Raw genomic sequence first — 22,665 nt, forward strand, 5'->3', positions numbered from 1 at the left:
GTCAGGCTCACACCTTTAACTCCCTTCTTAATCCCCAGATGGAATGAAAGGTCTTCTCTCCACACTTAGTAAATCTCCAATTTTATTTCTCATTATTAAATCATGGAATTGGCCATAAATGTTTAAATTAAGTGAAAGGAAGAGAGATTTGTGAGAAAATTGAAGCTTCTTTGAGGAATTGAAGAATAATCTCCAAGGATGAAGAAAGTTGCATTTGCTAGACCCAAAAGTGAAAGGATCAAAAAGCTACAGAAAAGAAATAGAAAATTGCATGGTTTAAATCCTCTCCCCCGCCCTCCCCTAAAACCACTGCTGTTTTTAATATAGGGAGAAGTATTCTGATAAGCAGCACAGTCTAAAAGAAAGATGCCCCTTGCTCTGCTGCTGCCATTATCTCTGTGTGTGACCCAGGGAAACTCTGTGGTGTCCCCATGCCCCCGAGTGTGACAGTGACACTCCTGCTCTGTGTGCAGCCAGACCTTTAGAACATTATTAGTCTGAGCTGGGAATTAATTGGGTTTAGATGCCTCACGCTAACTGGAATAAAGCCTGCTTTTTTGCCTTCTTTTTTTTTTTCATTAGCACAGTGAGTAATTAACTCTTTGATTTTTCACAGACTGGGTTTGATTCTTCATCTCAGGTAATTTTCCAGGAATACATGAGAGGGGTTTTTTGCCTTTCAGACCAAATGGCAGTAAAATTAGGGGAGTTTGTGGCTTTTATTCTGGATGTGATTCCCTTCTGGCCTCTGTTTGTGCAACTCAGACCCTGGTAAGTGCCCCGGTGACATTTGTGGTGACATTAATTTGTGGTGCATTACAGGGAAGGCTTGGGATGGGATTATTTTCAGATATTAAGCATGTTTTGCTTGCTGAGTTTAATCAGGTCCAGCTGTAAAAATATGAAAATAACTGGGATTTGGTGGCCCTGTCACCTCACACATGTCAGTGGGGTGAGTGTGGGTGTGAGGCATCACTGCTGGTATCCCCTGCACAGCCAGGCAGGAGGAAGGATGAGCTGATCCCAGTTCTCCCAGTTCCCATGGCCTGTTTAACCCTGGGGAAGCAGCTGTGGGAAAGAGGGGAGCCTGCCAGGGAGGGGCCAGGGCTGGTAAAAGCTTGGGCAAGGGGATACTTGTGTGCCAGGGAGGAGGAGATGGAGACCCACCAAACCTGAACAATGAGACAGCAGCGTGATAAGCACTCAGGATCTGGGTTAGCTTGGGCTGAATTCAAACTGCTCCCTGGAGGGGGAAGATTATATTGTGTTAACAATTCCCTGACCTGCCCAGGCTCCGTGGAAATGGGCTCTGAAGTCAGCCAGGGCTACAGCAGCCACTTTCTCACACTTGCAGCACTGACCCAGTGGAGGTTAACACAGACATCTGCTCTATCCAGCCCATCTGTAATTATAGAAAGCAGCCCCTGAAATGTGTTTCCAATCAAACTGTGGTGCCAGTTACCAGCTAAAGTATGCTCTGTCTGCCTTCTAGCAACTGAATAGCCCAGGTGAGCTGTGCAAAAAGAAACCAGGAGGATTGTTAGGGGAAGAGCGTGGCCTCTGGATGCAATGGAATTCTTTATCTCCCTGAAACAGATCCGAGAAGCAGAGGGGGAAGGAAAACCAAGTGCAGACAAAGCTCTCCCCAGAATATATTGAAAGGACCAAATGAGCCCTTCAGAGCAGGGAGAGAAGGTTTTTTAGGGAGTGCTAGCAAGGAAATGTTCAGCTGTGCTGGCCTGCCCAGGAGCAGAATGAACCCAGTTTTGTGTCAACAGGGTAAAAATGAAGAGCACCCAAGTGGTTGCCTGTCTGTTAAAGGGCAAACAGGCCCAGGAAATGTATTTCAGAAATGTATTTCAGCTCGGGGCTGCTGCTGAAAGCAGCCCAAGAGGAGAGGAGGGAGGAGAGTGTGGCTGGCAGGGTGGCACAGCCGGTGCTGGAGAGGGTCTGTGTGACATGCTGGGACACCCGGGGAGCCCTGAGCCCCTCACAGGGGTCAGCGTGCCACAGGACGTGCAGCAGTGATGTGAGTCTGCAACCCAGGCAAGGTTTTCTCCACCGTGGTCCTGCAGAAAGTGCTCTGTGCTTTGTTGGAAAAGCCCGAGGAGCAGCAGGGCACGGCACAGAGTGCAGCTGTGTTTTCCTGGTGGTAATAGGTCTGGGCACCTCTGATTAGCTCATTAGATTCTATGACTAAGCCTATTACAGCTTTTAAGCTTGGAGCTGGGTTTGATGTGATGTGCTGATGGTTCCAGCAATGGCAATGGCCTCACTTTTCTTCTTGGAAGGGAGATTTTCTGCTGGGGAACCCTCAGGTTCGGCTCTGGGGATGCCAGGATTGCTTCCTCAGCCTAGCAGGAGCTGTGAGGGTGCAGGTGAGGCAGGGAAGTGCTGCCAGAGCAGGAGTTAAGGCAGCCCCTGGGCTGGGCTGAGCCCCTCCTGCGGTGCTGTGCCCCCACAATGCTGCCACTGTGCCCTGCAGCCTGGCAGCAGCGTGCCCAGCCCGGGCTCTGGGCTATGGCTGTGTTTGAGGGCCCCAGGGTGAGGGAAGAGAATCCTGACTCCATGTTTCAGAAGGCTAATATATTATATTATATTGTATTAGATTATATTATTTTATATATTATATATTTTATATCATATTATATTACATTATACTATATTATATTACATTATATTTAGAATCTATATTATATTATATATATAATTTAAGATTATATTACATTACATTATATTTAGAATCTATATTATATTATATATATAATATAATATAATATAATATAATATAATATAATATTATATTATATTATATTATATTATATTTACATATTATATATAATATATAATCTATATAATATATATTATATAATATATAATATATTACATAATATATGTAATTTAAGATTATATTATATTGCATTTTATTATATTATATTTATAATCTATATTATATGTATTATATTATATTATAATGTTATACTAAAACTATACAAAAAAAGAATAAAAAGAAAAGCTCTATCAAAAAAGTAAAAAAATTAAAAAAAAATATAACAAAAGCTCGTGACTCAGAAAATCCAACAGAACTGGATCTTTGATTGGTCATTGAGTAGAAACATCTCACAAGGACCAACCAAAGATGCACCTGTTGGTAAACAATGTCCAGACCACACTCCGCTGCCATCAGGCAGTTCATTGTTTACATTTCTTTTCTGAGGCTTCTCAGCTAGAATAGGAGAAAACAGGAATTTCATAAAAACATCACGGCGACAGCGGGGAGCAGGTAAAGCTGTCCCGGGGCTGTGGCAGCCCGGGAGATGCTCTGCAGCCGCTCAGCCGCGGCTGGGGCAGCTCTCCTCCCTGTGCCCTGCCCTTGGCATGCAGGACAGCCCCTGCTCCGGGCAGCCTCTGCTCCCTGCCGTGCCAGGATGGAGCAGGGAACCAGGCAGGGGGGAATTGTCCCTGCTCTCAGCAGGATTTGTCATCCAGGTCAGCCTTGGAGCAGCCTGGACTAGTGGAAGGCGTCCCTGCCCATGCAGGGGTGGAAGGATGAGCTTTAAGGTCCTTTCCAACCCAGATCAAGCTGGGATTGTCCAATTCTGTCCTCGAGCAGCCACTGCAGGACAGGAGGTGCCAGCATGGGCAAGCAGGAGAGGAGGGGGTGAAGCGGTGAGGGGCAGGTGGGCACTGCCAGCAGAGGGCTGTGGCTGCTGCAGGAGCCAACAGAGCCAGCATTTGACATCTGGCATTTGACACCTGGCATTTGACACCTGGCATTTGACATCTGGCATTTGACACTGGCATTTGACATCTGGCATTTGACATCTGCACGTGTAGAGGTTGTGGCTTGGCAGGTTTTAGGTGATTTTATGTGGCTTTGGTAATTTTATGTGGTTATGGGTTGGCAGGTTTTGGTAGTTGTATGTGGTTGTGGGTTTGCAGGTTTCAGGTGATTTTATGTGGTTTTGGTAATTGTATGTGGTTGTGGCTTGGCAGGTTTTAGGTGATTTTATGTGGTTTTGGTAATTGTATGTGGTTGTGGCTTGGCAGGTTTTAGGTGATTTTATGTGGTTTTGGTAATTTTATGTGGTTGTGGGTTGGCAGGTTTTAGGTGATTTTATGTGGTCAAGGTTTGGCAGGTTTTAGGTGATTTTGTGTGATTTTGGTAATTTTATGTGCTTGTGGCTTGGCAGGTTTTAGGTGATTTTATGTGGCTTTGGTAATTTTATGTGGTTATGGGTTGGCAGGTTTTGGTAGTTGTATGTGGTTGTGGGTTTGCAGGTTTCAGGTGATTTTATGTGGTTTTGGTAATTTTATGTGGTTGTGCGTTGGCAGGTGTTGGTAATTGTATGTGGTTGTGGGTTGGCGGGTCTTAGGTGATTTTATGTGGCTTTGGCAATTTTATGTGGTTGTGGGTTGGCAGGTTTTGGTAATTGTACGTGGTTGTGGCTTTGCAGGTTTTAGGTAATTTTATGTGGTTTTGGTAATTGTATGTGGTTGTGGGTTGGCGGGTTTTAGGTGATTTTATGTGGTTAATTGTTGGCAGGTTTCAGGTAATTTTATGCACCCAGCTCCAGCAGGAGCCTGGGGGCACGGGGGTGCCATCCTGTGCCCCACGCTGGGCCCTGGCCCCGCAGGGATCTTGGCACTGTCCCTGTGTGGCACCACAGAGTCACAGGCTGGCCCAGGGCAAATTCCTCCCTGGGTCCTCCCTGCTCCAGCAGGGTCATCCCAAGGCACAGGGCTGTGTCCAGGGAATCTCTCCAGCGAGGTCCCTGATAACAAAGTTCTTCCTTAGTAAAGTTCTTCCTCCTGTCCAGGTGGGATCTCTGGGCTCGGTCCCTGCCCATCCCCCTTGTGCCATTGCCGTGCCCCGGCAGCAGAGCTTGGCCCCTGCTCGGAGCCCTCCCTGCCAGGCAGGGGTGAGGTCCCTTCTCACCCTGAACAGCCCCAGCTCGCTGTCAGGGAGATGCTCCCGTCCTTCGCCTCTGTCACCCTCCCTGGCCCCGCTCCGGGATGTCGCTGTCCCCGCTGTGCCGAGGAGCCCAGCGCTGGCCGCAGCACTCCCGAGGCGCCTCGGGGGCCGAGCGGAGGGTCAGGATGCCCTCCCCGATGCGCCGCCATCGCTCCTCCCGTGGCGTCCCAAGGAATCCCCCCTCGGCGACACGGATGACGTCACCGGCGTCGCCGTCTCCACGGCAACGGGGGGAGCGCCCCGCCACGTGACCGCGCGCGGCGTCACGTGATGCGCGGAGCTGCTTCCGGGTCGATGCGGGACGCGGCGGCCGGGCCTGGGTGAGCGGGGCTGGGGACAGCGGGGACAGGCGACAGCGGGGGCAGCGGAGACCCCCGGCACCGCCCGGGCATCCCCCGAAACCCCCGGGCCCGGCCCCGCCAGCCGCGCGGTGCGGGAGCGCGGAGGCCGCTGTGAGCCGGGGCCAGCCCGAGGCCGTGAGGGGAAACAGGGACAGGCCGTGTGAGGGGCGGGCAGCGGCCTCGGGGCTGCGCGGCTGGAAGGAGGCGGCTGCGGGCTCGTCCTGCCCCGGGCCCCGCACGGACAGGGGTTTCCGGCGGGGGTGGTCGCTGCTGCGGTGGGACAGGGGCGCAAGGGACAGCCCGGGTGTCCCCCGGTGCGCTCGGGGCTCCTCAGCACAGTGCTGGCGTGGGGAGCAAACAGCCCTGCTGGGTTTGCTGATGGGGCTGTGACACTTTCATCTGCGTGCCTGGCTTGTCCTGGTGGCCCAGCGGGCCGGGCTCCCTGCCCTGAGAAATGCTGCTGGGATCTCCCTGCCCGCAGAGGAGCGGTGGGACTGCGCCGTCTTCCAGGTCCCCTTCCAACCCGAAGCGTTCCGGGATTCACTCCTCTTCCCCACGAGAGCATCTCAAAAATAATTTCCCTGAATCATGTCTCGGGAGGACGATGTTGCAGCTCCTTGCGGGCGGATGTTTGTGCAGTTCATGCCTTCCTGAGGCTTTGTTTTGTGTGTACAAACACATCGCGAGGTGCTTGCTGTGTGACTGTTCAGGATGTGCCCCCAAGGCATTTGAGTGGCACTGGAATTTCATTAGCATGTCGTTAATGATGTCATTCTCCTGAAGGGTCTCTTCTTCTCCTGGAAGGTTCAGGACACAGGGGGTGGAAATGTTTTCCATGCTGGTTTCAGTGTTCTCCCTTCCCCATCAGCTGGGAATGTTTTCCCTGTTGGTTTCAGTGTTCTCCCTTCACCATCAGCTGCAGCAGCACGCTGGGTTTCCCTGGACTCAATCTCAAGTCAGGGTCGTGCCCCTCTTTCCAGACCCTTCCCAGTGCTGCTTCCAGCCTGGCAATCCCAGCACAGGAAAGATGTGGAGCTGCTGGGAAGAGTCCAGGGGATCAGAGGGGTGGAACAGCTCTGCTGGGAGAGCTGGGGTTGTTTACCTGGAGAGGAGAAGCTTTGGGGTGACCTCATTGTGACTTTCCAGTGCTTGCAGGGAGACAGATGGAGAGGGACTGTTCCCAAGGGCCTGGAGTGACAGGACAGTGGGGATGGCTTCAAAGTGTCAGAGGGTGGCTTTAGGCTGGATATTGGCGTGAAATTCCTCCCTGTGAGGGTGGGCAGGCCCTGGCACAGGTGTCCAGAGCAGCTGTGGCTGCCCCTGGATCCCTGGCAGTGCCCAAGGCCAGGCTGGATGGAGCTTGAAGCACCCTGGGACAGTGGAAGGTGTTGGAATGGGGGATTTGAATGAGATTATTTTTAAGGTCCCTTCCAACCAAAACCATTTTGGGATTCTTGTCCTTGTTCACCGGGGCCACAGCCCTGCAGCAGAGCACTTAAACATGACAACAAAGGCTCTTTGTTGCCACCTCTCAAAGCCCAAGTGCCTCGTTTGCACTCCGTGCTGTCATTTAGAAAACCCGGAGTTATTTTGAGCCCTGAATCGTCCCTGCTGCTGTCAGCAGGGCCACACTCAGAAACGTGCACCTTGCAGGTCACCCTGTCCTGCCCTTGTGCTGCCAGCATTCCCTTGGAACCTGTCATTCCCTCTGCACATCCTGCTGCCAGGCAATTGTAGGGATTCAGAGAAACCACAGGAGTGACAGATGATTACCTGGAATCCCATGGGAGGGGAGCTGGGAGAGGTGACTGCCCACTCCACAGCATTTTTGTCATCTCAATCTCACAGTGGCACTGGTTTTCAAAGGTAGAGCTCGAGGAAGAAAATGTTGGGGGTTCAAAGCTGTTGGATGTAAATGTCAGTAGTTTTTCTTCTCAGTTCTGGATTGCTCTCACACTGCAGCTGAAAACACCATTTTTTTGCCTCTGAGGTGAGTTTCTCCTGTGGAATTTGCAGCTGATGTTTGTTCAGCAGATAAAGAGGGATGGAGCAGATGGAAAAGCCACGTGAAGGACAGAGGGCTTTATGCACAGGGGAGTTCCAGAATTTCCAGAGCAGGGGGTCTGAATGGGTGTTTGGAATTGTCTGTCTGTGGATGGAGCTGAGCTCCCACACCACTCTGGAACGAGGCCTTTCAGCCTAAAGCCTTGGCTCTCAGTGCACACTGCTCCTGTACCATGTGGGGTGGTTTAGGCTGAGATTAAATACCTTGTTCCTATCAAACTCCAGTCTGAGGATTTATTTTTTGATTCTAGATAGAGTAGTGACATGAGTCAAGTTTGAGCTATGAATCAACCAAGCTGTTGAGAGATGAAAATTGTGTTTTGGGTTTTTTTTTTTAAGACTAATCCTGTAAGTCCCTATTTGTGACACTTTATATAAAATATAAAAATGATGACATGCTTCAGTCAGTTGCTGCTTATTGTACTCAAATCCTTTTGGTTGGTGGGTTTTAGGTAGTCTGGTCATGAAGAAGTGAAGTGGAACTTGTTAAGCAGGTGATTCTCAGCAAAGGGAGCCTTAGTGAAATCACTTCTGTTTAGAATGTTATATCTACCTTTATATCCTTGCCTGCAACAAGTCTAAGGGAAAGAAACGGGCAGAAACTTTAATTCAAGATTAGCAACATGGCTTGCAATGAATGTGTGGCCCAAGTCTGAGTTTTTAAAATGTGATTTTGCAATAATTAGTGGAAAAGCTGCCCTGTGACTAATTGTGCAGTGCAGGACACCTGCACATTCAGGATTGTGATGCTGTGATGGGTAGCAGGCCTAGGAGACCTCTGGAAACAACAATCTCTTCGTTCATGAGCCAAGCTCTGCTTTGTTTTGTGTTCCAAACCCATCAAACGCCAGGTTCAGAGCGTGCACAGGGAAACAGGGCAGAGAGAGAGGCTGAGTCCCACCTGGGCAGGGCAGAGCCCCGGCCATAGCGGGGTCCTGGTGCCAAAAACCCTCCCAGCTGACTCTCGGTATCTCTCCAGGCAGCTCAGCTGCCTGTGCTGAGGCCAGGCCTCCTTCCTGTGCTGCTCTGTGCCATGCCCAGATACGAAGGGCACAGTTATTATCTCCCAGATACATTAGGCAGCTGCAGAATGGAGCTGGCAGAAATTGCCTTTCGGCCTGGCCAAGCGGTGTTTGGTGACACAGCAGAAAGGGGAAGTTGGCAAACAGCTGTTGGAGCAATCTCCTGCTCACAAACATCTGCCTGCTCCTTCCCCTCCTGGCTGCTCTGGAAAGGTGTTTGAGAGGAGCTGTGGATTTCTCACAGTCCTCCTGGGAGGGGCAGAAGTGACAAGTACAGAAGTCACCTTTTGCAGCCTGGAATTGTCCTGGAAGAGCATGTGGGGTAAGGAGGTCTTGAGCTTGGCCTGTAATGCTGTGTCTGTACAGCACCAAACCCTCTGGCTTTGTGTTCTTTTCAAGTAATGTTTTGCTTTAATCTTGAATTTGAAATAGGATGATCTGGAGCTCAGAAATAGAACCTGTGACCCATCTGCTTGCCTCCCCTGTGCTCTCAAGCACGACTATTAGAAGTGAATATAACTTTCTGACTGCTCATGTGCTCTGTTTTTCTCTTCTTTAACCAGAAGTCCAAGAAGGGAGCATGGACCAGCCCAGTGGAAGGAGTTTCATGCAAGTTCTGTGTGAGAAATACAGCCCTGAGAACTTCCCCTACCGCCGTGGGCCTGGCATGGGGGTGCACGTCCCAGCAACTCCCCAGGGCTCACCTATGAAAGGTAAATTCTGATCTCTGAGCATCTGGGGGGGTGCTGGGAGGAATCAGCTGAAAGAGGAATCACCTTGAATTGCCCAGAAAAAGAACCATCACACTGTTTTTTTTATTGGAGAGTTGAGACTGGAATCCGACAAAGGGAGAAAGTGACTGAACTGGTTGCTGTAAAAAAACTAATTTCTCTACAGCATGACAGAATCAGAATTAAGAGAACAGAGTAGAATAATTTTGGTTGGAAGGGACCTTCAGGATCACCAGGTTCCAGCTCTGTGGGGGGAAGATGGACCTAAGGCCCTGTGCAGTCTGTGTTTTGAGAGTCCAGCAGTCCTTGGAGCTTTCCTTCAGGCCACTGATCCTATTTTATTATTGGCTGCAGCAGCAGGTGTTTTGGCAGAGGTGGCTTAAAAATACATAAAATATCTAAATTTGAGGTTGGTTCCCATGCCACCAGCTTGCTTTGATGCCTGCAGGGACAGGAGCTCAGTGTACACAGGAGGGGATATATTTCAGGCAGAGAGATGTGATGTTGAATCTCTGCTTTTGTGCCAAGTGCCTCAGTTGAACTTGCAGTGTACTCTGTCTTCTCGAGGCACCAAATGCTTTGTGACCTAGTGGAGAATTCCCCTCTCCTGTGCTCCTGACCTTGCTGCCTCGAGGGAATTTAGCCAGATGTGTGTCTGAAGCTCTGTGCTGCTCGTGGATGTCCTTGAGCCTCCCAGACTGCAGAATGTGTGTCACCATCTCCTCTGAACTAGATCCATGTGACACCTTTTAGTGTTCCCTCACGCTCTGATGTTGGCACTTAATTCTTGTTTTGTATGGGTGGGACTGAGATTCACATTGATCCCATCAGAGCTGCCCCTTCTTTGTGTCACACATCCTGCCCATCATCATCTGTAGGAGTGATCCAAACTTCCTTCAGGTCAATTTGTGTCATAAGCAGCCCCAAAGGGGAAAATAGCCATGGAAATCAGCTGGATGAAGTTTCCAATAACTGGGTTTGACAGAGGAGAAAAAAGGGCCTGAGTTCAGCTGAGGATACAGCACTCTGAAAATGAACAAGAACAGAAAAATGCCCTGATGGAATGTTCAGTCAGTGCCCTCTCTGCAGGTAAATTTACCTCTCTCCTGCTCACCTGAGCTGTTGGGGTGCTGAAAAGAGGCCACGTCTTAAAACGTGACTGAGACATGACTCATTACAAATACTGCATTAGTAATTCCCAAAGTGCCACACTGTCCTTTAAAGAAACCAAACCCTTCTGAGCCAGAAAACCTTGGGTACCTTTCACAGGCAGGTAATTTTTTGCTGCTAGAATCCCTTTCTAGCTGTGCAGCTGTCAAGTGTTAAGGAGAAAAGGGACCACCTATTTAGGAAAAAGCTTGTGGTTAGATTTTAATGGATTTTCCTGCTTCAGAGAGGTGGGAATCATGTTGTACATGAAGGAGTGTCAGACTGATGGCTTGCCTCGCCTCAGCGTGGATTTCTTGTGTGGAAATTGTTTTCTGTTACAAACCCCCAGCTTTTTGTCATGGTTTAGCCTTAGCACAGCAGGCTGTGATTGAGGTCCAGGTTCTTAGTTGATGCTTTGGGTACATTTACCTGCCTGAGGAGGAGCTGGAGCAAAACCAAAGCAGAAATGGAAAGGCAGAGCAGAGACCATTTTTGAATGAATGCTGAATGCTCTACATTGAACCTTGGGAAGGGAAAGCTTAGAAAGGAAATGTTTAAATACCTCCTAGGAAATGTTTAAATACCTCCTAGGAAATGTTTAAATACCTCCTAGGAAATGTTTAAATACCTCCTGGCTGTTACTAGTCCCAAGTGGGCTCAGGGCAAGAGGATAAGGGAGTCTGACTGGGCAGGCTGACACTCCCCTAGTCCTGTGTCCTATCTGCAGCAGCAGCTGCTGGGGAAGAGCAGAAGTTGTGGCAAGGACTGATAGGAGACAAGCCATAAATGACAAAGGACAGGCCTGAAATACACAGAAATACATGTAAGAACTGAAGAGCACTGATAGGAGTGGTACTTCATGTTTACAACCAAGCTTCAGGATGGCATCAGCCACAAAATCCGTGTTTAACCTGAAATCGGTGTCAGTTCTGACATGACTGGTGGATTTCTCTTGCTGGCTGTAACACCCAGGTTTGGGGCTGGGTTCTGTGACTCCAAGGCAGTGCTGAGCAGAGGCAGTTTGTGTTTTTCCCTGTGCCAGACCGCCTGAACCTGCCCAGTGTGCTGGTGCTCAACAGCTGTGGCATCACCTGTGCCGGGGACGAGAACGAGATCGCCGCCTTCTGCGCCCACGTCTTTGAGCTCGACCTCTCTGACAACAAACTGGAAGACTGGCACGAGGTAAAATGGTGATGGGCACCTCACTGGGTACCTTTCATAGCTATTACTGACTGCAAATGCGTTGCATTGATGAGAGTTCCATTTTTGTGGCTCCTTTCTCATCTCTGAAGGTGATGTTTATTTACTTTGACAGCAACTGAGCAATACATGTGATGAAATTAATCCAGTGTGGCACTTCACTCCTGGACCTTGTGACTTACAGTCTTGGCCCGTGGGTGAAAAATCTGTATTTTTATTTTATTTCATCATGCAAAGCACTGGAACTGGCATTTCTGGCACCAAGAAGTTAATGAGCAGTTTAGTTTTTAACAGAGTGACAGTTGATTCCCAGCTTTGCCACTGTGATGGTGGGCAAGGTATTTATTCCCTCTCCACATTTGTTGCCTTATCTGCAGAACAGATTTAATAATATTTACCACAAAGGGTATTTCTGCAGCCTCGTTAATTAATGCTAAATGCTGTTGTAAAATCCTTTGAAGTGCTTGGCTGAAATAATGCTCAATAAATGCAATGTAAGAGGAGTGAAACAATCTCAATTCATTCAAGTGTCATTAAGTTCCTCACTGGATTATGCTGTCCTTTTAGGTTAGTGTTTATTGTTGAAAATATGTGGGAAAAAACCAGGACATCATGGGGTTTTGTGCCATCAGATTGTCATGTCTTTAAGCAGGGAGGGAATGCAGTGTTTGCAGTGTCCAGCTCAGTGGGGCTGGCCTCACATCTGGTCATGCACTGGTCTCTCACAAGCTGCACATCTCACACCCTGCTCTGTGTTCAGTCTCTTCAGGCTGCCCTGGAACTGAAAGGCTTCTGTGTGTGCTGGCCCCTTCCTCTGAGACAGGATTAAATTTTCACAGCCCATCCACAGCAGATAAATATCTCCCCACCCCTAAAACCTGCCCGTGCTGGGGATTCCAGGTCCCTGGTAGCCTGTTCCCATGCTTGGCTAATAACCTCATAGGCTAAACTGTGTAATTTAAGTCTCCTGTGCTGCAATTTCAGCCAATTTCTGCCTGCCCTGTTCTCAGCAGGCAGGAGGAGCATCATCACTGTTCTTTATACAACAGCTTTTTATACCACTAAGAAGAACTTTACTCCTTTCCCTATTTTAGTATAATACTGAAAAAAAAATACCCTTCTTACAATCATCCATCATAAGCCATTTTTTCCTAAATCCTTTTTGGTGGACTGATGTCATCCAGTTTGCCTTCTTAATTCCTGAGGTGCAGCACCCAAACCATGACATCACCTGAAGGAGGCGTGGAGTGAGGCACACTCATTACACACCTGAGTTCATGAGACAGTCCCCCTGTGCCAACAGCTGGGCCATTTATTGACCTCTGTGTGCCGTGGTCTGCCCATCTGTGCCCATCCCAGAGCTTTGTGGAGTGGAGCTCTCCAGCCAGAAAACTGGCTGGCTCTGACTCACAATTATTTTCTGCATTGGTGCCTGCTGGTGTTGGAAGCTCCTTCCAGTCAAGGAGGGAATTGGGGATTGGCTGAGCTCTGTGGGAGCAGTGGGGAGCTGGACAAGTGCTCAGTGCTGGCCGTGGTGGCAGGAGAAGTGTCCATGGCCCCTGTGAGCAAGGGCTGGCTCCTGGAACGTGCAGCTGCTCGGCCTTGGGCTTGAGGTGGATTTATGACCTCTCCCAAGGGACTGCCTTTCTCTTATCAAGCTGCTCCTGGAGTGTAATTAAATGAACTCTTGAGGAGAATGAGCAATTAACCAATCCATCTAGATCAGGAATGGTTGCAGTATGAATTACAGGTAGATATCCCTATGTTTTTCCCTATATCATTGCTTTGTGATGATTCCACAGGGCCCCTTTTAGGAGGTGAGATATTATTGCCAGAGGTCTGATTACTGCCTGATACACATTTCTTTCTTTCTGTTTTTTTATTTCCCTCCCCACTTAGGTCAGTAAAATTGTGTCCAACGTCCCCCACTTGGAGTTTCTAAACCTGAGTTCCAACCCTCTCAGTTTGTCCGTTTTAGAGAGAAGTTGCGCTGGGTCTTTCGCTGGCGTCCGCAAACTTGTGCTCAACAACAGCAAAGCTTCCTGGGAAACAGTGCACACCATCCTGCAGGAATTACCTGAGTAAGCCTGGGAATCTGGGGGTTTACTGCTCTCAGGTCAAGGCTGGGTTATGGAATCATGTGGTGAGGGGTGAGGGGGCTGTGAGGATGTAAAGAAAAAGGGATGTTTTCCTTTGGGAGTTTGGGAATTCCAGGTGAGTGCTTTAGATTGTCCTAAAAACCAAAAACTTGGGTGGTGCTGCAAAGCCCAGGCCTTCTCTTCCTCCAATCCTAAATACCAGAGATGGATAGTGACCCCAAAAATGTAGGAGGGTCACACTTCCCTCTGAGTCACTGTGCAGTGAATGGTGCAGGACATGCCTTTAATTGAGAGGTACATCTGAGGGTCTGGCCACTTGTCAAGGAATATTTCATCTTGCTTTTCTGTGCTAAGGTGTTGATTTCTGTGGTTTGGTCACGGGCCACGTTGGCACTGTGCTCCCATGGATGTCCTCAGTGGCTTCATTTCGATGACAGATCCCTCCTTGTGTGGCTTTGTGAGCAGAGATGGTGACAGCAGAATGTCCTGCATGGCCAGTTTACACTTCTCTGGGATTGTGAGAGTTCAGTTGTCTGAAACTTAGTGGGACTTGGGATCTGTTCTTTCTTTAATGGGAATCTTTGACAGTGATGTGGGGGGAAAAAAATCATCGGTGTTGTTATATCAAAACCCCATTTTAAATTAAGCTGAGAGCACTGGCAGCAGGTCCCAGTCACTGTTAGAGCTGGGTTGGTGGCTTGTTGGGCACACAAGCAGAAGACAACCCCAACCAATCTGTTACACAATACTGGGAGAGACTCAGGGAGCACTTAAAAGGTTTTTTTAATCTCTGAAAATATGGATGGGAGCAGAGCCATAGTTGAAACACTCTATGTGGAGTGCTCAAAGGCCTTCTCTGCACCGAGGTTCTCAGAGCTGTTACAGAAAGTTGTGTTAAAATCACATAAAATTGATGACATGATCCTTTCTTCCCTGTGCAGCTTGGAGGAACTCTTCCTGTGCCTTAATGACTACGAAACAGTGTCTTGTTCTCCAGTTTGCTGTCAGTCTCTCAAGCTACTCCACATAACTGACAATAATCTTCAAGACTGGACTGAAATTCGAAAGTTGGGAATTATGTTTCCATCACTGGACACACTTATCCTGGCTAACAACAACCTCACCACCATTGAAGAGTCAGAAGATTCCCTGGCAAGGCTCTTCCCCAACCTAAGATCCATCAACTTGCACAAGTCAGGTGAGAGCCTGGAAGCTGGGATGGGTTTTGTTGCTCGATCAGAGTCTCTCCTCTGTGTGGATGACAAGCAATGAACTTGCCCATCTGTGGGATTTTCCTGCTGCTTTGGGTTGTCAGTCATTATCAAAGGATGAGTCAGGGCAGTGTGGACCAGTTAATCAAAATGAACTGGAAAGGTTTTTTATGTTGGTAGTTTCCCTCTGTTTCCCATCCCTGCCTCAGGTGCTCCTGGCTGGGGAAGGATAAATAAATGTCTGGCAGTGGAGGGGATGAAAGAATCCCATTTTCCCTTTATTCCTGTTTTATCTTGGGTAAAATGAGGGCATGTGCAGGTGTGCAGCATGGATCAGGCATCCCCCAGCAGAATCTGTGCTCAGTCATTACAGCCTCACAAGTGATGCTGGCAGCTGCTTTTACACTCCAGCCCCAGAGAATTTTCAGCCAACGCTCCAGAAAAAGAATGAGCAGTTGGAATATTGGGAAGAGCACCTTGTGCTGGCAGAGAAGGAGCTGCAGGGCAGCTCGTGGGGGCTGTGATGTGTTTGTGTATGACACATACACCAGAAATTCATCTGCAGGAGGGCTTCATGCACCAGCAGCTTTTGTTCTTTACAGCTTTATATGCTGTGCAAGTGCTGCTGAAGTGTCAGGCAGGTAGAAGGGACTTTATTAACATGCCCTACAATGTAAGCATCAAGGAATCCCTGTAATAAAAGCTTAACTAGAGGAGGAAAAGCCTGTTAAGCTGCATTTGAAAGCACTGTCTCACCGAGGAACAAGTGCTCTTCTGGTAAGTAGTTTTGCAGTTTTGATGCCAGGTGCTTAAGAAGTGTGGGCTCTGTGTTGCATTTTGATGTTTTGGGAGCTGAAAGTCAAATAGGAATCCCAAGGAGCTTGTTAAAACTTTTTTGGGGGTTTTAAAGAAAGCTGCTGCACTCTGAAGTTCTGGCAGGCGAGGACTCCAAGATGAGTTGTGTTGATCTCACCGCACAATCGTGGCTCTGCTGTGCTCAATCCTCAGCTTTGTTTTATTTTGCCCTCTCTGCTTGCTTTGTTATCCCAAATGTCAGGCCTTGAGGGGGCTGAAAATGAGTTAAAACCTTTTTCATTAAATGGCTAGATGGCTTCTGGGACCATTTCACCATTGGGTTGTGAGCAGAAATGGGACCCAAGGTGGTTGTGTATGTCAGGTGAAGCCATTTGATGGCTTTTTAGTGATGCCTGGAATGAAAGAAGTGCTGGTGACTTCAACACTCTGAAGGCAGCATCCCTTTATAGACACAACATCACTGATGCTGGTCAGTCCCCAGCAGTGAGGCCAAAGGCTGAGTGGTCCATAAAAAAGCCATGGAGAGCATCCTTCTACACTTGGAAACAGCACGAGAATTTCAGCTCCTCTGTCTTGTAAGCAAATGTCGATTTTTTTTTTTTAGCAGCACATTGTGAGCAAAAAGCCAACTTCTCAAAGGAGCAGCAGTGACACTCTCCTGTCACATATGTTCTTTGGCTGTGTCTGATTATCTTGGATCCATGGTGTGTTTTCTGTGTTTGTTAACACAAATCTTTCCTCCTGAGCAGGTCTGCATTGCTGGGAAGACATTGACAAGTTAAATTCTTTCCCGAAGCTCGAGGAAGTGAAATTGCTGGGAATTCCTCTGCTGCAGTCTTACACCACCGAGGAACGCAGGAAGCTGCTAATAGCCAGGTCTGTTGGTTTGTTCTGCTCAGCAGAAACATGACAAGGCAAGGAAGGGGTGGGAGCAGGTGATCAGAGGAAGAGGTTGGCAGGAGATGAAGTTCTGTGTGAGTGCAGAAAGATTGGAGCTTGATTTTTTGGGTGGGAGCAGCTCATCAGAGGAAGAGGTTGGTAGGAGATGGAGTTCTGTGTGAATGCAGAAAGATTGGAGCTTCTTTTGTGGAAAAGTCAGAGAAGTGAAAATCTTAAATCTGCTCTGCTTCTCAGGGGATTTTGTGAGGCTCCTACAAATCTGTGCACGTGTGGTGCATATCTGTAGTGAAATGAAAATGCCTCATTTTGGATGTTCTTGAGAAATCACATGGAATATTCCCGCTCTCTCAAAGGGCTCGAGACCTGAGCTTCCTGGCAGGACTTCCCATGGTGTTAAAGCCGAGGCACTTTGATGTGCCAGCCTCTCTGGGCTCCCCTCCTGGCTGACTGTGGCTCTTGGTGTGTGCCTGCAGGTTGCCATCCATCACCAAGCTCAACGGCAGCATCGTGGCCGACGGCGAGCGGGAGGACTCGGAGCGCTTCTTCATCCGCTATTACATGGAGTTCCCTGAGGAGGAGGTCCCCTTCAGGTAGGAATTCTCTGTGCTGCAGGGGACAGCAGGGACAGAAGGGTGTTGGCTGGCCAGGTGATGGGAAATATGTGCCAGCTGTTCCATGAAAGAAACATCCCTCACCTTCCTCCGGCCTTGGCTCCTTCAATCTGCTTGGGCTGCAGTTGTTGTGTTCTTGCTGTCTGATTTGTGGGGTCACTCCTGAGTCAGATTTGGTCTTAGAAGTGTGTCAAGTGCCATTGAACAACAGGACTGTTCAGTTCATGACCTTCATTGTTTCCTGGCCTCTCCCTCAGCTCCCTTCATAATCCACCTGTGTTTGGGAGTGCCCAAAGCCAGGACACATCGTGCTCTGCACTGCCAGGCCAGGGCATCCAATCCTCTGCACCATCTGGTGTGCAGAATGTGCCTGGCAATGAGAAGCTGTCCCCTCACTTTCAGGCCTGCAAATCACAAGTCTGATGGGTTTTCTTTGCCAAAAAAGTACATCCAATGATCCGTTCATCTTGGTAAACTAATGAACTTGGACAGATGCTGTTTAGTCTGGATCTTTTTTGTGCCAGCATCCACTTACTGCTTCTAATGGGCTGAGGAGGGATCATGGAGCATCAGGTCTCTGCCTTTACCTGCCCTCTGCCCTAAACCCTCATGTGCCTTTGGACAGCAAAGCTTTTTTATCCTTTTTTTACTGAAAAGGGGTAGGACAGGAGTGTGTGTGTGACTCTGAGGGCACAGACAGAGGTGGGGACACACTGAAGGCCACAGGTATGGCCTAGTATGGCTGATAGAGGTGCAAATGGCATCTGCTCAGTGTTTTCCTCTGCTTAATTCTCATCTCAAATGCCTCTTGTTTTTCTAAAGCACTGGATATGTGACTTGCCAATCCAGAAAGGGGATGGGAAGGCTGGAATGGGGAATGAGGGCATGGCATTTTGTGTGAATATTAATAGGGTCAGTGATTATAATATTTGTTAAAAGCATGCTGGGGTCAGTTCAGAGTCAGAGAGCACTCATGCAGTCAGGGAGACAAGACAGCTGGTCCTTTTTCTGAGGACAAGTCCTGACTTGTAATTTTAGAGGGCCTTGTAGCATAAAAATTGAAGGAAATATTGGAAGGGATAACAGCAGAGACAGATAATGTGGGGGAGAGGAAAGGGAAGGGGAGACTGGGACTGTGAGCTCATGGTTCTGCTCCCAAAAGGGATTAATTTCCATAACATTTCATATTTCTTGTGTTTGGTGGTGACAGAATGTCAGTGATCCATATATTGCTGGGAAGGACACAGTGGGGTACAGCTTTAGGCACCCATGATGCCTAGGACATGGATTTTGGGAACAGGCTGTGTGTTACACATCACCACACACCACTGGGATCGGTTTGCAGGTGGGATCTCATGTAAAAGATTACTGACATCTCACCAATCCTAGAAAACCAGGCTAATTTTGACCAACGTGCCAGCTTTCTGCTAGAAAAATTACCTCCCCCTCGGATTTCTTACCCTTTAAACACTGGTACTGCCTTTTTCATGGTCAATGGCCTCTTTGTCCAAATCCCTTCATCTGTGCAGCGTTTCCAAGAGATTTCTGCAGCTACCAGGGATGGTTGTTCTGTCCTGGAGGACAGAACAGACTCTTTTCTAGTGAGGCTGCAGCTGGCTCAGAGTGTCCCCAACGCTGAGTTTCAGTTCCTGGACCCACAATCAGCAGCCCTTGTCCAAAGGGAGAGCTGGCATTTCTTGCAGAAGGATTTTGGGTCTGTTTGTTGCTAGAGCTTCCCCTTCCTCGCTCCCAAATCTGGTGTGATGGCTCCAAAAGTGGTTTGCAATTAGAAACTAATCAGGACACACATGTTGTGGCTGGGGTCTGACATCTGCATTGCAGTGCTGCCTCGAGCAGAGGGAGAACAACTTGAGCAGGGAAAACTTGCCAGTGGGAGCAGCCCCCCTCCAGACTGGCAAGGTGCAGCCTGTGATAAGCTCTGTCACCAGAACCCCCCTGCTTGCTGCATTGCTGTCTGCAGCTGGAAGGGATCAGGCAGGCAGGGAAATGGAAGGAACAATTTATCTCAGTGGATGTCGTGGTTACAGGGAGCGCCGGGTGCACAATCCAATATTGGCTGTCTTGTGGAGTGACGTCCTCGTGTCTGGGGGGTTTTAATGAGCCCTCTGCTTGTCTGCTCCACTGTTTATCTGCAGAGTATCACAGACACTTTCAGCCAGGCTCAGGTCTTCAGCAGCCTCAGCGTCTGCCAGGCTGCAAGGGGTGATTAGAAAAGTCTCCAGGGTGCCTATTATTGGGGTCCAAAACATCCATGTACCAGTCTGCCTTGGTCCTGATTGATTTGAGGGCAGCCAGTCACTCACACTCCCCACTTTCTTTGCAGCTCCCATTCTTTCACATTCTTTCTTTGCAAAGCTCATTCTGCCCTCCCTCAACACAAGAAAATTTCAGACAGCACTGCTTGACCCACCACATATTTACAGCATGTATTTGGATAATCGTGGCTCTCTCATGGCGGTTCTCTCTCTCAGCTTGTCTGAAATTTGTCCCCCTCTTTATCCTCTCCCCACCACCAGCCCAGTTTACTCTTAGTGCATGAATCATGGCAGTAATTGAGGCTGGCCCAGAAGTTGGTTCTGGTCTGCAGCAGCAGAGATGCTGAGAGTTAAAGGGATGTCCCAAAGGGGGCTGAGGGGTTGGAGCAGCAAGAGGTGGGTTCCCCTCTCCCTCTTTCCCATCGGATGCTGCTGCTGGCAAATCCTTCCAGAGAAAGAGAAGCCCTCCCCGCTGCTGACACATTGGCTGGCATTTGCTCTGCCTGCAGGTGGGTTAAACGTGGGGAGAGTTGGTTTTTCTCAGCACTAATGGCTTTCCCAGATAAATGGGGCTGCTCCCACCACCCTGGTGTCTGTGAGAGCAGGGCACCATCCCGCCTTTGGACGCTCTGCCGGTGTCCGTGGGACTGGGGAAATCCTAGTGCCTTGTGGCCCTTACCTCAGTGCCCAGCACACAGAGGGGCTGCTGTTCTCCAGGAACATTCCTGCCTCCAGCAGGACTCCCTGGGGTCACACAGCCTGCCAGATCCCATGGCTGCCCCGGGGGCTGTGACACCGCGCCCACCGCATTCAGCTCCGCCTGGGATCGGGAGCACAAAGCGCTTTCTGTGCCGGGGCTCTGAAACGTTACCTGTCCCCAGCAGCTCTCAGCCTTTGTCATCCCAATCCCATTGTGTTTTGTGCTCCATTCCTCCTCTTTCCCAGCCAGCAGGGAGATCCAGCCTGGCCCGATGGGAGCGATACCAGGGGGGCGGGGATGACACAGACTTTCCATTGCAGGGACCTTGGGAAGAGCACTCAGAGAACTTGGCTGCAAGGACAAGGTGACAAGTGGAGTGTGTGCCTCTGCTAGTAAAATTCCCATCTTGTTTTAGAGCAGGTGTGAAGGATCAGCTGGCAAGAAGTGCCCTGTTTGTTATCAGCTCACAAACTGTGCAGCAGCTCACCTTGTTTTGGTGATCTTGATGATCCTGTGCTCAGTGGAGTGTAACATTTGGGACCTAGCTGGCCTTTTGGAAAACAGCAGGAATGTCTGATGATCAGTTAAGTCGTGAGGCAATAGATACTGGGAATCTAAACTGAAAGCTGTGTCCTTTTTGTGAGCACTGCCTTGGTTCTGGCACTCTTCAGTGAGGTGTTTTCACTGCAGCAGGAGGCGTAGAGTTGTGAGCACACGTCCTCTCTTTCTTCCAAATCCCACTGCAGCCACGGCTGGGATTTCTGAAACTGTAGGAGCCCAAACTGTGCTGTCAGGAAGCTGTTTTGAGACCAGTCAGCTCGAGCATCTCAGGCTGGTGGTCATTTCACCTTCCTCAGCAAGACACTTTTCCCTAGTGAGACACTGAGCTCACATCAGTGCCACGGTGCAGCCTGGGGACTGTGGGATAAAGTGACTGGAGTGCTTGGGCTTGCTGGGACTTTCAGCTGGAATCAGAGTCAGTGTTGTCTCATGTGGGAACACTCAGACCCAGGAAATGGGCCCTGGCTGTACAACTGGCCATTCTAACTTGTTGAATTTTCCAGGTATCACGAGCTGGTCACCAAGTACGGGAAGCTGGAGCCCTTGGCAGTGGTGGATCTGCGGCCTCAGAGCAGCGCCAAGGTGGAGGTTCACTTCCAGGACAAGGTGGAGGAGATGTCCATCCGCCTCGACCAGACTGTGGCAGAGCTGAAAAAGCACTTAAAAACTGTGGTGCAGCTGTCAACAAGCAACATGCTGCTCTTCTACTTGGACCAGGAAGCTCCTTTTGGTCCCGAGGAGATGAAATACAGCTCACGGGCGCTGCATTCCTACGGCATCCGGGATGGGGATAAAATTTACGTGGAGCCCAGAATGAAATAGCCTTTTTGCCCACACCCACACGCCCCCACACACCCACACACATGCATTGAGGAGTTTTTTGCAAGGTTTTTATTTCGGTTGGTTGGTTGAGGTTTGGTTGTGTTTCTGTAGCAGGTAATTTCTTAGCCCGGAGGAAGTGCCCTGATCTGAGAACCATGCCCACCATCCACTGCAGGTGACCTTGAGGTGACAATTGACTTCAGGACGTGTGTTTCAGTGTGGGCAATACCTTGATGTTTCCTTTGATGCTCCGGTATACTCGTGATTTGGCATGAATGGTCAGTTGTTCAAGCTAAACAATGCCAGGGTCCATAAGGGAGGAGACAGCTCGGTGCAGAATTTGACCTGTTGTTTTCTTTTCCTGAATTTTTTGGTGTTTTGCTCCACCAGATCTCCCTTTGGCCTAGCTATCCAACTGTGGCTCGAGCTTGCTGTAGTATTTTCTTGCAGCTTGGTGCTGTCTCAACCTTTTGTTGTGCTCGAGTTCACAGGAAAGATCTCCATCAGTATTCTGCTTGATTCAGAGCTCAGGTACTTTAGTGCATCCACTTCACTCCACTGGTTTGCTTTTCTTGTGAGTGCACAACATGGGGGAAAGAAAAAGAACTTCCCAGAAAGAAACTTTCTTTTCAAAGTGCACGCTCTATATCCACTTGATTTTGGGGGGAAAAAAGAGGTTTTGGCTGCTGTACCCATCTCACACGGTGCCTGCAGCCTGTGGGGATAAAGGGTGTGTTGGAAAGCGAATTTTGGGAGGTGGTGGATGAGCGCTGCATTGGAAGGGCTTTTAGAACAACAGGTCAACAAGGCGTTGAAGAGCAGCTTCCCCTGTTGTCCGTCCTGATGCTGAAGAGATCCTCCGTGCACTTCACCTTGTACCAGTGGGTGCTGCAAGTGGAATGGCTAAAATTCCTCTCCTGGGAGAGAGGAAGAGTCAAGTTGAAGTTTGTGTTTGTTGCTGTTGCACCAGTTCAAACCTAGCACTTTGCCCGGGGCCCCTGGCCAGGGGTCCCTGCGTAGGGTCCGAACTCGGAGGGTGTGTTGGCTCGGATCAGCCTCTGGAAAAGGAGGAACAAAGCAGCTGGACTCACCTTGGGAGTTCAGCAGGTTTCACTCAAAGAAAGCAGCTGGACTCACCTTGGGAGTTCAGCAGGTTTCACTCTCTCTCTCTCTCGGCTTCCCCCACG

The 22,665-nt window shown here is 49.2% G+C and overlaps 1 protein-coding gene across 4 annotated transcripts; it reads left to right on the forward strand.

Annotated features, from left to right (window-relative positions):
- The first annotated feature begins 5,197 nt into the window (after window positions 1–5,197).
- TBCEL (tubulin folding cofactor E like) lies at window positions 5,198–22,640 on the forward strand. Of its 4 annotated transcripts, none has more exons than XM_041413997.1 (8): window positions 5,198–5,295; window positions 8,966–9,115; window positions 11,325–11,464; window positions 13,382–13,563; window positions 14,523–14,779; window positions 16,358–16,484; window positions 16,982–17,098; window positions 21,160–22,640. In XM_041413997.1, the coding sequence occupies exons 2-8, from the start codon at window positions 8,983–8,985 to the stop codon at window positions 21,476–21,478; spliced, it is 1,275 nt and encodes a 424-aa protein (XP_041269931.1). In that variant the 5' UTR covers window positions 5,198–5,295; window positions 8,966–8,982; the 3' UTR covers window positions 21,479–22,640. The 4 variants fall into 4 exon arrangements, with proteins under 4 accessions (XP_041269931.1, XP_041269933.1, XP_041269932.1 ...); XM_041413999.1 differs by having other exon boundaries at window positions 5,255–5,295; window positions 8,969–9,115; XM_041413998.1 differs by lacking the exon at window positions 5,198–5,295 and adding an exon at window positions 5,309–7,306.
- Window positions 22,641–22,665: the final 25 nt, after the last annotated feature.

This window comes from Onychostruthus taczanowskii, unplaced genomic scaffold, assembly GCF_017590055.1.
Source record: "Onychostruthus taczanowskii isolate IOZ18803 unplaced genomic scaffold, ASM1759005v1 scaffold43, whole genome shotgun sequence".
Lineage (NCBI taxonomy): Eukaryota > Metazoa > Chordata > Aves > Passeriformes > Passeridae > Onychostruthus > Onychostruthus taczanowskii.

Coding starts and splice junctions, on each gene's coding strand:
- TBCEL (XM_041413995.1), top strand. Junction 13,564..14,522: donor ATCCTGCAGGAATTACCTGA/GTAAGCCTGGGA, acceptor TTCCCTGTGCAG/CTTGGAGGAACTCTTCCTGT. Junction 14,780..16,357: donor CATCAACTTGCACAAGTCAG/GTGAGAGCCTGG, acceptor CCTCCTGAGCAG/GTCTGCATTGCTGGGAAGAC.